The sequence below is a fragment of the Zootoca vivipara genome, chromosome 15 (assembly GCF_963506605.1).
Source record: "Zootoca vivipara chromosome 15, rZooViv1.1, whole genome shotgun sequence".
In the NCBI taxonomy this organism is placed as follows: domain Eukaryota; kingdom Metazoa; phylum Chordata; class Lepidosauria; order Squamata; family Lacertidae; genus Zootoca; species Zootoca vivipara.
Genome location: NC_083290.1, coordinates 26,848,737 through 26,863,504, shown reverse-complemented (window position 1 = coordinate 26,863,504; position 14,768 = coordinate 26,848,737). Strand labels below are relative to the sequence as shown.

General features: G+C 43.4%; 1 protein-coding gene across 8 annotated transcripts in view; it reads right to left on the bottom strand.

Moving 5' to 3' along the window:
• Positions 1-1,220, bottom strand: part of NCAM1 (neural cell adhesion molecule 1) — a 228,459-nt gene extending 227,239 nt beyond the window's left edge. For 3 of the 8 annotated variants that reach the window (XM_060268501.1, XM_060268495.1, XM_060268496.1), the window contains exon 1: positions 836-1,220. In XM_060268501.1, the coding sequence (XP_060124484.1) occupies positions 836-923 (88 nt within the window). In that variant the 5' untranslated portion in view covers positions 924-1,220. The remainder of the gene's footprint in view (positions 1-835) is intronic. The other 5 variants (XM_035139360.2, XM_060268499.1, XM_060268500.1 and 2 more) reach the window with 3 other exon arrangements.
• Between the last annotated feature and the right edge of the window lie 13,548 nt (positions 1,221-14,768).

Genomic DNA, 14,768 nt, shown 5'->3' with positions numbered 1-14,768 from the left:
AACAATGTTGCTCGTGAAGCAAAGACACCATGCACTCAGCCCGGGGGGGGGGGCGAGCAAGGACTCCGAATAAATTCCAAAAGCGAGACGCTCTCTCTCTCGCCCCCCCCCCCGCCAGCTCCACAGGGTTTCTTAACTCCCTCTCTCCCTCCACCCCAACCCCGCCGCAACCCCCGGACCAATTCCACTCCCGGATTTTCTTTCCCTCGTGCCCCCTCTAGATCTCAAATTTGCAAACCGTTAACAAAATAGAGCAGTCTTGACAATCCTCCGAGGCAGGCAACGGCAGAAGGGGGTCCCTGCCATTTTTAATTTTTTATTTTTAAAAAAGAAATAAAAATTGAGAGGACCCCCCCCCCACGCCTGGTTTATTCTGAAGATGCTAGAGTTAGATCTTGGGGTGGGGAATAGGGGGGGGGGTCATGTTTAGCATTCCGAGTGGTTGGAGCAGCACCTCCCATATAAACCAAACGTCTCCTAGCACCATCAAGTCACCAAAAAATGTTTCCTTCAAAAAAAATGTAGGCATGCAACAAGGATGGAGAATTTGGGAGGGGGGGAGCAAAAGCAACGGTCACAAAAAAATAAGAAAAACCTCACGCGTACAAATTCCACGCGACAAATATTTGGAGGAAGAAGCCAGCCGAGAAGGCAATTGCAAAGCCCCCCGGTCTGCCATCCAAGCAAACAAACCGGATTCCATCCCTTGCTGCAAACTGAAGCCGGGGGCGCGGGGTGGGGAGTGTAAGGCACCAGCATCCAATCCAGAGGAAATTACATGCAAATAATCATCACTTTAAGGTTTTCTTTTTTTAAAAAATGCAAAAAGGTGTACCTGCAGTCCCGATGAATAGCAAAGTCCAGATGAGAGCCTTGCTTTGAAGCATTGTCATCTGCTGAATGGAGACGAAGTTTTCTTGCATATATATTTTCCTCTTTCAATAGGAACCTAGGCCGGTTAAGACGAGAGATTCAGGTGCAAAGCGAAGAAGGGTGGGGGGAGACGTGGGAAAAAATCCCCCCAGAACGGTGTAATATTTTAATATATATATATATATTATTTTGTCCAGCTGCTATCTAGCTGCTTTCATGAGCTGATCAGAGAATGAGTGACAGTCCCAGCCTCAGCACACAGGCACAACAAGAGATCCCTGCGCCGTCCTGGATTTGCTTTGGTGGGATTGTTGGGAAGGGAGGAGGGGCGTGGCACCTCACCGTGTTCTTCCACCCAGACTGGCCACCGAAATAGTACAGTGCAATAAGCATCAAGGAGTACTGGAGAGAAGCAGATGCAACCGCCTAGAAAAGATGGACTGGCTCTTGGGGGATCTGGATTCCTTTCCAAGAAGGACTAGTGGCATTTTTGCCTCTTCTTTTCTCTCTCTAAAATTCCCACTTGCAAAAAAACGTGACGGCAATTCAGACGTGTGGTTTTACAGTGCTTAGGGCAACACTAGAATTATTTCTTTAAATAATAGGGGGAGTCCTTCAGTGAGTTCTTCCTGCAAAAACTCAGGATGCTTTTTTTTCTGATCTGACAGATTAGTCTCCAATATCTCTTGGAGGCTAGCCATGAAATTGATCCTTTATATTTGTTTAAACTTATTACAACCATGAAGCCATAATAAATAAACGCAATAATAAACAAAAGGTTTCCTACCTAAACCAAGGCACAGCTTCAGTTGTGTCTCGAAAATCAAGTGTTTTTCCAACTTTATTTTTTTAAAGTGCTACTATGTTTTGAAAAACAGGGAGGGACAATTGTGCCAGAATCCAGCTTTCAGCTCTCAGCAGAGGTCTCCCAGGAACTCTGGTGAAATGTAATCCTGAATATGACATGGTATAACATGGAAAGTGAAACTGGGTCTGCTTTTACTTTTACGGTACTTTTTTTTTTTACAGTCAGGTGGTATATAAAATTTATGAAATAAATAAGCCAATTATACGCCAAAATGTCTTCTAAGCTGTTTACAACTATGAAATCAATATGTAAATAAAATATTCAATAACAATTCCATAGGATACTAAAACATTAAAGTATACAGTATAAAAAAGCAATTAAAATAATAACAAGAGCCTTTTCATAAACAGAACAATAAAATTCTGCTGAGAGGAAGGATTGCCTAAACAGGTGTGTCTTCAAGAGTTGGCAGAATGCCAGTATTGATGGGGTCTCTCATATCTAAGCACTACGGTAGTGCCACCATTTAAAAAGCCTGTCTCTGAGTTACCACAAGTCAATCATCTTCAGGCTGTGGCAAAACTAACAGGGTTCCATTAGCTGACCCTAGTGCCCTTAATGGACAGTGGAGGGGAAGACAGTTTTTCAGCTTGGTCCAGGGCATTTAGGGCAGAACCTTAAGAGTGGCTCAGTGGCTAATAGGCAGTCAGTGCAGACCCCCCTCCCCCAAGCACTGGCATGATATGTGCCCAGTAAGGAGCACCACTCATCACCCAAGCTGGGGTGTTCTGCACTAGACTAACTGCAAAGGAAGCCCCACATACAGTAGTCCAGCCCTGAGGTTACCAATGCCACAGGGACCAAGATATCCCTGTCCAGGTGCACCAGCAATCCAGTTGATAGACCACCTGAAGCTGATGATAGGCACTCTTCATCACAGGCCACCTGGTTCTCCAGGAACAAAGATGGTTCAAAGAGCACCCCTGAACTCCCTAACCTCTTCTTTCAGAGGGAGTGCAACTCCATCTAGAACAGGTAGAATCCCTAATTCTTGGTCCTGGGAACCACTTACTGTTGATCTATTGCAGTCTCTTGCATTCATTAAACACTCAGAAGAAGGAATACCCCGACTAACTAAGGCCTTATCTGCACATTTCAAAGCACCTCCATGTGTCAGAGAAAAAACTGCACACTCAGGTTTGAGTGTGTGCGTTGGTGCAGCTAGGTGATTTTAGACTCCAGGCTTAATGTTCTTAGGGGGGGGTAACACCTCTTTAGATGGTAATGTGTATTACTTCAAAATGTAACGAAGGCAGCTGTGCTAAGTTTTGGGCACTCTCCTGCCCAAATGAGGCTCTGCAAGTTCCGGGTGCAAATCCTTAGTCATCCTGAGACAAGAGACTCTCTGTTCCCCCTGGATCAGGAAGCAGTGGCGTTGTTAGTGCCTGGGCAGGGCACAGTTTGGGGGGCCCACAGTCTGAGGAGACACCAAACAACATCACCCATCGGCAACACTTGCGTCCACCGCATTTGCCTCTCAGAATGCTGTGCTTCTACACCAACATGGTGTAAGAGCTAGAGCAGGCATCCCCAAACTGCGGCCCTCCAGATGGTTTGGCCTACAACTCCCATGATCCCTAGCTAACAGGACCAGTGGTCAGGGATGATGGGAATTGTAGTCCAAAACACCTGGAGGGCCGAAGTTTGGGGATGCCTGAGCTAGAGTGTTGGACGGAGACCTGCAAGACAGGGGTTTTAATCCCCACTCAGTCATGAAGCTCACTGGGTGACCTTGTGCCAGTCACTGTCTCTCAGCCTATCATATCTCACAGGGTTGTTGTGAAGGTGAAACAGGGAGAGGGAGATATGCCAGCTTGAGCTACTTGGAGGACAAGGTGAGATACAGTAGTAATGAATGAATGAATGAATGAATGAATGAATGAATGAATGAATATGAGACTCTAGAAATTAAGATGGCAGGCCCAACTGTATTGAGATTTGCTCCACAGCGTGTCCACCAATGTCATGCTACCTATTAAGGTGGTGAGGGCAGTGGGGAGACTAGCTAGGAGATACAAGCGGGTGGCGCTGTGCTCTAAACCACTGAGCCTCTTGGACTTGCCGATCAGAAGGTCGGCGGTTCGAATCCCCGCGATGGGGTGAGCTCCCATTGCTCAGCCCGTGCTCCTGCCAACCTAGCAGTTCGAAAGCATGCCAAAAAGTGCAAGTAGATAAATAGGTACCACTCCGGCGGAAAGGTAAACGGCGTTTTCGTGCGCTGCTTGGTTTCGGTGTTCCGTTGTGCAAGAAGCAGCTTAGTCATGCTGGCCACATGACCTGGAAAAGCTGACTGCGAACAAACGCTGGCTCCCTCGGCCTATAAAGCGAGATGAGCACCACAACCCCAGAGTCATCTGCGACTGGACTTAACTGTCAGGGGTCCTTTACCTTTACCTTTTTACAAGCATTGGAAGAAAGAAGTGAGTCCCTGTGACTTGCCTCAAAATTCCTCAAAATGCCCAGGTTGCTGGACATTCTGGAGTCCGACAACCTCCTACTTTTCCAAGGAGATTGCAAGTTCCAAGTCTGAGCAAGGCAAAAAACACAACCCCATTAATTTGTTCAGGTATATTCCTCAAGGTAGGAGCCAGGTAAATGCAAGAGAAATAGTCCTTGGGTAAACAGGGGCTCTTTATCCACCATTGAACCTGTTATCTGACCAATGTGTGCAAGGCCTGTTCCAGTCTTTAGGAAAACATAACGATGGGAGGGAAACAATTAAGCGAGATGCAATGTCTCCCACACAAAATATGGGGAATAAAAGCAAAAGACTTCCAGTTAAGAGAGAGATGACTCAGTGATAGGAACTAAGCGTTGCTGATTTAGTAGAAATTATGTATGTTGGGAGATTAATAGAAGTGTGTTTGTTTGCCATTTGGCATATACTAGAGGGGACACAATGACATTAAAATAATTGTTTTGGTAATGGTGCTTTAGAAAACAGGGGTTTCCGCCATATACAGTGCACAAATTGATATTTGGAACTCACAGTCACAGTAGGGTTGCAATGGCCAACAATAATGCTGAATTTTAAGGTAAAGATTAGCCGCATTCATCAGCGAAGGTAAGAATGCAAGAACATAAAATGAGCCTGCTGGATCAGGCCAATGGCCTATGTAGTCCAGCATCCTCTTCCCACCATGGTCAAATGGATTCCTCTGACCACCCATGATCACCTCACAGCCATCATGGCTACTAGCCCTTGATAGCCTTGTCCTCCATTAATTTATCTAATCCCCTTTTAAAGCAATCCAAGTTGGTGGCCATCATTGCCTCCTGTGGCAGAGAGTTCCATAATTTAACTATGCACCACATGAAGAGGTAGTCTTTTATCTGTCCTGAATATCTTCCAAAATTCAGCTTCATTGGATGTCATTGCGGGTATTATTCATTCATTCAATTTATGGGGCACCTAGTTATAAAATAGTCTAGAGGCAACGTACTGTATAAAATACAATATAAAAATAAAATACAACATCATAAAACAAACACAAAAAAGTGCAAATGTCATAATAAAAAAAGTAATTTGATCTAAAAAAGCAGCAGTAAGATAAAATATCTGAGCACACGCACAACACGTAGGCAACAAGAACTGCATTCCGCTTAAAACCTATGCATCCCATGGAAAACCCACTCTGCCACTTTGCATCCCTTCTAGGTTACCAATGACAAAGTTCCAGCCTGAAGAAGAAGCCACTTCCTGTTGAAGAGAGCCAATGGCTAGCCTGGCAGCACAGACCCAACCCAGTATCTAAGGCATGGAAATTATGAGTTAGCAAGATGCTTGTGTTCCAAAATGCCAGAAATAGAAACGGAACTGAAATATTTTAAAAAGTGGTCAATGCTGTTATACACTAGGAAATCCACCCTTCTTTTTTTAAAAGGGAGTCAATTGGAAGTTACGTAACTCCTTTTTCACTCCTTTTTCACTGGGCTGTACATGGTTGCAGCTGACAGTAATTTCCATGATGACATCAGTCTTCCAACAACAGAATAATGGGAAATCAGCACACCCTAGTTCCCACTTCTACACTTCACTCCCTGTGGCATATAATCCGGTCCTTTGAAAGCCAACTCCCACATGGTTCAACTAATCACATGGGAAATGTTTTTCAAAATGCTACAGCTTCTGTGTGAAGCAGCACCCAGAGAAGCAATTTCTGGTGTTTAGTAATGTTTGATGGCGTATTCTATTGGCCCAGGAAAGGTGTCCTTCGGGGTGAAGAATATGTAACAACAAAAGGAGAGTCTGCATGATCTACCATATTTATTCAAATCTAATGCTCACCTTTTTTGGCCAAATTACATTGCAAAAATGAAGGTGCGCATTAGATTCAATGGCACGTTTACATTCGCCTGCAAATACTTTTTTTGGTTTCAAGGTTCTGAAAATTGATGTGTGCATTAGATTCGATGGCACATTAGACTCGGGTAAATACTGTATATTTGCAAGAGCAACAATATTTTACTTACAAATACTGCAGGAACCACTGCAGAAATCCTAGTCCTAAAAAGTCTCTCTCATCTGTTCTTGGAAATCTTTTCCTTATTTGGAGAGCCACCCAGAGAGAAGATCTGTGAGATTTGTTGTGGAAGCTTCTTCATAATAGGAAACTTTTTTATATAAAGAAGGAATGGAAAGGCATTTGAAGCTGAATTAATTGGAAGAAAACAAGCAATTGTTTTCCACAGGTAAATGCCTCACTCTAACCTCATTTTGTTTAAATTACTAGAAAGTACTTCAGATTAAAACACTCTTTGTTGCAACTTGCAACATAATTTGACTGAGATGATTAACTCTTCCTTCTGTTTAAAAGCAGACTTAAAAAGCAAGTAATTGTTTGCTCTCTGACTGTCAAAGGAATCGCTGGAACTGCAATATGGCATGTGTGAGAAAGGGAACTAACAAGTGTAAACCAATTTACACATCCTATTAAATATTTTTTTAAAAAAAATGGAAAGGGAATTGCATAGTTAGGGAGACCATAAGATTCTTGCATTTTGAATGAACATTTATCTTCTTTCCCTCTCCAGAAATATTTAAAGGGTGTGGGTGTGAATTCTGAATTTCAGAATCCTGCTCATTCTGTTCTAAAACACATTTGGAAAAGATCATGGAGTGAGATCCACAGGCAAGAGAGCAAAAAGCGAGCAAATATGTTTTATAGTGAAGTGTAAAAGTCCACTCTGATTGGGCCATATTTGGACTACTGATTACAAGCTTCTCCTGCAAACTTTTTTTTGGGGGGGGGAGGAGGCACAAAGTTTTATTACTACATTGGCTTATAATGCTTTGACACATGTGCATTCCTGCAGCGGCACAGGAGAATTGTGCATTATACCCCTCCCTATTAGTCAAGCATGCCACAAGGGCTGAAGCCTGGTGCTTGCTTAGTGGCTGGAACATAGAAGATGCAAATACATTAGCAGTGACAGTCTTGCCACCCAGACAGCAGATGCCCTGTTGTTGTTGTTGTTGTTTAGTCGTTTAGTCGTGTCCGACTCTTCATGACCCCATGGACCAGAGCACACCAGGCACTCCTGTCTTCCACTGCCTCCCGCAGTTTGGTCAAACTCATGTTTGTAGCTTCGAGAACACTGTCCAGCCATCTCGTCCTCTATCGTCCCCTTCTCCTTATGCCCTCCATCTTTCCCAACATCAGGGTCTTTTCCAGGGAGTCTTCTCTTCTCATGAGGTGGCCAAAGTATTGGAGCCTCAGCTTCACGATCTGTCCTTCCAGTGAGCACTCAGGGCTTATTTCCTTCAGAATGGATAGGTTTGATCTTCTTGCAATCCATGGGACTCTCAAGAGTCTCCTCCAGCACCAGAATTCAAAAGCATCAATTCTTCGACGATCAGCCTTCTTTATGGTCCAGCTCTCACTTCCATACATCACTACTGGAGAAACCATAGCTTTAACTATACGGACCTTTGTCGGCAAGGTGATGTCTCTGCTTTTTAAGATGTTGTCTAGGTTTGTCATTCCTTTTCTCCCAAGAAACAGGCGTCTTTTAATTTTGGGACTGCTGTCACCATCTGCAGTGATCAAGGAGCCCAGGAAAGTAAAATCTCTCACTGCCTCCATTTCTTCCCCTTCTATTTGCCAGGAGGTGATGGGACCAGTGGCCATGATCTTAGTTTTTTTGATGTTGAGCTTCAGACCATATTTTGCGCTCTCCTCTTTCACCCTCATTAAAAGGTTCTTTAATTCCTCCTCACTTTCTGCCATCAAGGTTGTGTCATCTGCATATCTGAGGTTGTTGATATTTCTTCTGCAATCTTAATTCCGGCTTGGGATTCATCTAGTCCAGCCTTTCGTATGATGAATTCTGCATATAAGTTAAATAAGCAGGGATACAATATACAACCTTGTCATACTCCTTTCCCAATTTTGAACCAGTCAGTTGTTCCATATCCAGTTCTAACTGTAGCTTCTTGTCCCACATAGAGATTTCTCAGGAGACAGATGAGGTGATCAGGCACTCCCATTTCTTTAAGAACTTGCCATAGTTTGCTGTGGTCGACACAGTCAAAGGCTTTTGCATAGTCGATGAAGCAGAAATATATGTCTTTCTGGAACTCTCTAGCTTTCTCCATAATCCAGTGCATGTTTGCAATTTGGTCTCTGGTTCCTCTACCCCTTCGAAATCCAGCTTGCACTTCTGGGAGTTCTCGGTCCACATACTGCCTAAGCCTGCCTTGTAGAATTTTAAGCATAACCTTGCTAGCGTGTGAAATGAGCGCAATTGTGCGGTAGTTGGAGCATTCTTTGGCACTGCCCTTCTTTGGAATTGGGATGTAGACTGATCTTCTCCAATCCTCTGGCCATTGCTGAGTTTTCCAAACTTGCTGGCATATTGGGTGTAGCACCTTAACAGCATCATCTTTTAAAATTTTAAATAGTTCAGCTGGCCTTGTTATTAGCATTAGATGCCCTGTAGGAAGCACTTTTTAAGTGGTGCACATCCTCTGCTCGCTCCCTTCTGCTGCATGTGAAAGGAGAGCCTAACACTGGTTTCTGGTTGTGCCTTTTGGACGATCCACTTATGCATGAGTTGATAGGTACATCACACCAAAAGAGGAGAGCCGTTGAATCAGACCCAATAGCCCATCAGATGCCTCTCTTGGGAAACCTAAAAGCAGGACTTGAACACAACAGCAATCACCCTGTTTTGTCCTCCCAGGAACTTTTACATAGAGGCATTCTGCTCTGATCCTAGAAGTAATGGTATCCTGGCCTAGGGACTAATATCCATTGATATCCTTCACAAATTTGTGTGATCCCCTTTTGGTAACCATAATTCCATCTTGTGCCAGCAAATGCCACAGTTTAAACTATGTGCTGTGTGGAAAATTTCCTTTCTTTGTTGTTGTTGTTTAGTCATTTAGTCGTGTCCGACTCTTCGTGATCCCATAGATCATAGCACGCCAGGCACTCCTGTCTTGCACTGCCTCCCGCAGTTTGGTCAAACTCATGTTCGTAGCTTCGAGAACACTGTCCAACCATCTCGTCCTCTGTCGTCCCCTTCTCCTTGTGCCCTCCATCTTTCCCAACATCAGGGTCTTTTCCAGGGTCCTTTCTTTAGCCTGTCCTGAATCTGCCACCAGTCAGCTTCATTGGAATGACTCCATTAGGTTCCAGTATTATGAGAGAGGGAGAAAAACGTTTCTCTAACCACTTTATTCTCACCATGAAGAATTTTATACATCTCTATCAGGTCCCTGCTCCCTCAATACTGTATGCATTTTCTCCACACTAAAAAGCCCCTATAGGGGAGCTGCTCCACTCCCTTCATTATTTTGGATGTCATTTTCTGCACTGTTTCTAGCCTTACAATATCCTTTTTGAGGTGTAAGGGCCAGAACTGTAATGGTACTCCATGATATTTGTATAATGGCATTGTGATAATGAGACTCATTTTCAATCCATTTCCTAATAATGCCTTGCATAGAATTCGCCTGCACACACATGCATGCCTCTTCACTTGGTTGAATTTGTGAACTGACTTTCTGAAAGACACTGCATGTCAGGAGATATGAGGCAAGATAAAAGTTCTGTCTGTGGTGTTTAGACCCATGATGGATCATTCACACATAGTTGTGTGAACCGGCCCTTTGCCATCTTGCAACGTGCCACTTCCCCAAACCTCTTTCCTTTTCCTATAGTGTACACAGACAAAAGTAAAGGACCAGCCTTTCCTTCTTCTCACTCATTCCTACCTACAATACACATCTCATTTTACATTTGCAAAGGTGAGGTGGAAAGAAAAACATTGATTCAGAGCCCATCTGCCCAGAATGAGTGAGCTAGGACATGAAGACACGAGCCATTTGGATTCACTTTGACTTTCTGGCAGGATTTGCTGAAGAGCTCACTATCCATCATAATCCTTCAGAACAGGATATCTCCAGATGCTTTTCACCTTCTTTCCTGCATCTTTCCAGCCACCGATTGACAAGTGAGAAAGGGAAAGGGAGAGTCTGAGCCATCTGCTTCTCCTTGATCTCCTCCAACCCTCAGAACATTTGCCTTGGGAAGAAAACTCAGAGCCTCCAACCGCCAGAGCTTGAATTCTTTGCTTTCACGTCATGTCTGGTTGCAGGGCAAGTAACTTCCATCCGATTGCACCTTCCTTTTTCAGTCTGCAGTTTAGTGAGGAAGCTTCTGCAGCACAAACCACATGTGATAAAGCAGGCACGTCCAACTCCCAAGAGACTGCGATCTACTCACAGTATAAAAAGACTGGCTGTGATCTACCCATTGTCATTGCCAGGAGTTGTTGGACTTTTTTGAGGGGAGGGAGAAACTCAGTCACATGGCTGTTGCCAGCCAGTCTTGTTTTTTTCTAAACCAACCACTTTGTAACTAAACTAAGTTTTTCTGCCTGTGCAACTTTTTGGACAGATACATGGAAAAGCCCGCAGACTGTCTCACCAGAGTAGTGCATGCTCTGGTTATCTCCCGCTTGGACTACTGCAATGCGCTCTACGTGGGGCTACCTCTGAAGGTGACCCAGAAACTGCAATTAATCCAGAAAGCGGCAGCCAGATTGGTGACTGGGAGCGGCCGCCAGGACCACATAACACCGGTCCTAAGAGATCTACATTGGCTCCCAGTACGTTTCCCAGCACAATTCAAAGTGTTGGTGCTTACCTTTAAAGCCCTAAATGGCCTCGGTCCTGTATACCTGAAGGAGCGTCTCCACCCCCATCGTTCAGCCCAGACACTGAGATCCAGCATCAAGGGCCTTCTGGTGGTTCCCTCACTGCGACAAGCAAAGTTACTGAGAACCAGGCAGAGGGCCTTCTCGGTAGTGGTACCCGCCCTGTGGAACGCCCTCCCATCAGAGGTCAGAGAGATAAACAACTACCTGACATTTAGAAAATACCTAAAGGCAGCCCTGTTTAGGGAAGTTTTTAGTCTGTGATATTTTAATGTATTTTGATGTATGTTGGAAGCCGCCCAGAGTGGCGGGGGAGACCCGGCCAGATGGGCGGGGTATAAATAATAAATTATTATTATTATTATGAATCTGAACTTTGCAGAGTTTGTAAGTAAACCATTTTTTAAACTTTCTAAATGTGTGGTCTTTTCCTAAGCTGGGAGAAGGGGGGGAAACTTTGGAATTCACTTGCAAGGACATATCTTTAGGTTTTACATATTTTGTGATTTTAAATCCCACCTGGGGTTCTCTCACCAAAGAGTGCTTGCCTCAAACTTGGATCTTGGCATCCAGAAATTCTCCTTTCTATATATATATATAGTTCTTATACCAAATAGTTCGTAAACAGGGCTGTTCTTAAACCGAGGTACCACTGTATATTTGCACCAACAGAAAGGATAAAGAAAACTGAAGATTCATTACCCACGGCAAACAAAACCATTATATGTATGTGGCCAAGAGGGAGCCAAGGAGTAAACACTAGCACATGCTAATTCATCTTGACTAAACTTGGAAAGAAGGTTCTCTTGCTGTTTATTGCCCCTCACTGGTTCAGGTAGCTTATTGTAAGGATTGTTGCTTTACTCCCAACAGGATGCCTATGAGAAGGCCACAAGCAGCATGTGAGTGCCATAATGTGATCCCCACAACTTGTATTCACTTTGTAAGTGTTTGCAGGGGGCGTGTCTTTCTCAATCAGTCTCGGTAAAAAGGTTTTGTTTGTTTTTGACCACTTCTCCAAAACATATTGGCTACAGATATGGATGAATGTTGGGAGACTTCAGACAACTTAATCCTCCCTGATTCAGCTCAATTTCCCCCCAAATCAGTGACTGCAGATGTCTCTCAATCCAGCTCTCCTTGGGTATAATCAGCAGCAGAAGCAGGCAAAATATTTTCATTTCATAGTTTATTTCATAGGCACTAGGTATTAAGACATTTAAAGCAAAGCACAATCCCAGAAAGCTTTTTTTTCTGAACTAGATAGCCTCACAACCTAAGTTTACAATTATCTTTTGCAATTCAGCAGTTTGGAGACTTGCCATTGCTCAGTGGTAGAGTGTATGTTTTGCATTACATGATGGGTATCCCTAAGATCACTTCCTAGAATCTCCAGTTAAGACTGGAAAATACTCCAGTCTGAAAAACCCAGAGAGCCCAGAACTGCTACCAATCAATGCAAACAATAATGAGCTAGATAGACCAAGAGTTTGACTCAATGAAAGCCAGTTGTATAATTTCCTAGGAGATACAGAGAAGAAGACTCTTGGTTTTTGTACCACATGTTTTAAGGATGGCTGTCCAGTAATGGGAAATCTTTGCAAGTTACACTGCAGTTTCTGTTTCTAAGAATGGCATTAGAGAGTGAGGAAAGGCCACAAGGGGATCAGTTGTCAAAAACCAGGAAGAGATGAAAAGGACAGATGGCATAACTTTTTCCTCCATGGTTGGGAAGAGAACTTCATATTCATATCAAACTGATATGAAAGCTACCTGATCCCATCACAGCAAACATGATGCAAAAGGACAGAAATAAGACTTGGTGGTTGACAGGAGTGATATACATCTGATCAGCACGAAAAAGAAGCAGAAATCATATCCCATTTGTCAAGCTACCTTCTTACCTTGAGGGACTATATTAAGAGCTGAGGCAGGCCTGGTTTTCTGACTGCCTTAATTCAACTAACATCCCTAGCAAGATTGTCCCTTGTTGATGTCATCTTCCATTTCTACTTCCACAAAGGACCCTAGCCCGTTCTATGACACCCCCTTCTCTGGAAGGATTCAAACCCAGAACAGTGTTCAGATTTATCATTAGTTTGGCTTTCTCTCTTAGAATTGGCTCTTTTACAAATCTAATTTCTTTGTAAGAACTGAAGGATGTCCTAATTAATGTAGTATAATAAGCACCATTGGGTGTGTCCCCCAATTATCTTTTATCAGATTATCTTGCCAACAAAATTAATTTACAGTTGCATCTTTGGCATCAAGTCAGCTGCAAAGCTGGTACAGAATCACGAGCAAGTCTGCTGGTCTCTACCCATCCTCCAAAGAGGTTCAACTGTATGTCAAAATGAGTGGACATAACACCTGTTCTTCTTCTCCATTACTTGGAGGAAAGTTGAGTTTGGACTGCTGATGGTATGCTGAAAACCAATGTCAGTGGCAAAGGGTTTAAAACGGTGCAAGAGAATTGTGGCCCCTTACCTGTTTTCAAAATAAAGGTATGCCATGTTGATCAAACGTGCTCTTTTAAATACTGCAATCCTTTCTGCAGCAGTGTTGTGCAACTTTGCTGTTTCCATGTAAGCACATAAGAAGTACTGTGATATCAGAGTAAAAGTAAATCTAATTTGCATGCTTTAAAAGGAACAAGCCAGAGTGCCTCAGAAGGCAGCTATTAAGTCTCCTGGAAGTCTTATTTAATACAACACAATGCTGCAAGAAAGTTAGGTGCCAACCATCAACCCCCCCCCCTATCTTTTAAAAAAGAAGTAATCAGGAACAGGCACTTGTGATCTGCTAAGGGGAAAAATAGTGGTAATGGTGTACTGATGAGGTCATAAACCACAGGGCTAAAGATGAAATCACCAGACTTCCAGCGATCAAATCACAAATCCATACATCTAAAAAATGTGCCTGCTTTCAATTTTAAATAGATATAGAGTGGCTTGCCTTTGGATTTTGAAATCTTGGGTCTGCTCTGCTTAGATAACTACTCAACACATTGTAGTGTTGGCTGGTGCTGCTCGACGGATAATGCATATACAATGAAAACATCTAGTAACTGTTTGAATGTAAGATTTCACTTTGCTGAATCAGTCCAGAACCTCTACGCTGGCTGCTTTAGTGGCCTGTCAGATCCTCCAAAGATGCTTACAAGCAGTGCATGCTGAATATAGCTATTCTTTGTTGTTTGCCCCCAGTATCTGGTGTACTGTTTCTAAATCTGGATTGCTACTGTTCCCTGAGATACTCATCCACCATAAACCACCCAACCCCCTTTTAAAGACCTTATTACTTGTGATCATATTGCCATCCCCACAACCTGGATGGTGGAACATGAACCTGGAACGTGAAGCAGCACATCCTTTCATTTGTCAGCTAATGTGTGGTGTAGTGTGGTTAAGAGCAGTAGTCTCATCATCTGGTGAACCGGTTTGTGTCTCCGCTCCTCCACATGCAGCTGCTGGGTGACCTTGGGCTAGTCACACTCAGCCTCACTCACCTCACAGAGTGAGGAAGGGAAAAGGAGATTGTTAGCCACTTTGAGACTCCTTAGGGTAGTGATAAAGCGGGATATCAAATCCAAACTCTTCTTCTTCTTCTTCTTCCTCTTCTTCTTCTTCTTCTTCTTCTTCTTCTTCTTCTTCTTCTTCTTCTTCTTCTTCTTCTTCTTCTTCTTCTTCTTCTTCTTCTTCTTCTTCTTCTCTAAATGGATGACCTCCTTGTTTTCATGTTTTGAAGCCAAGAAGCAATTGCTGTTTACTCACACAGTCTTCATGGTATTGTAGATTAAGCAAAGCATGCAGAAGAAGAAGCAGACTTGAAATATAGGGGGATGTAAAGGGTAAAGGTAAAG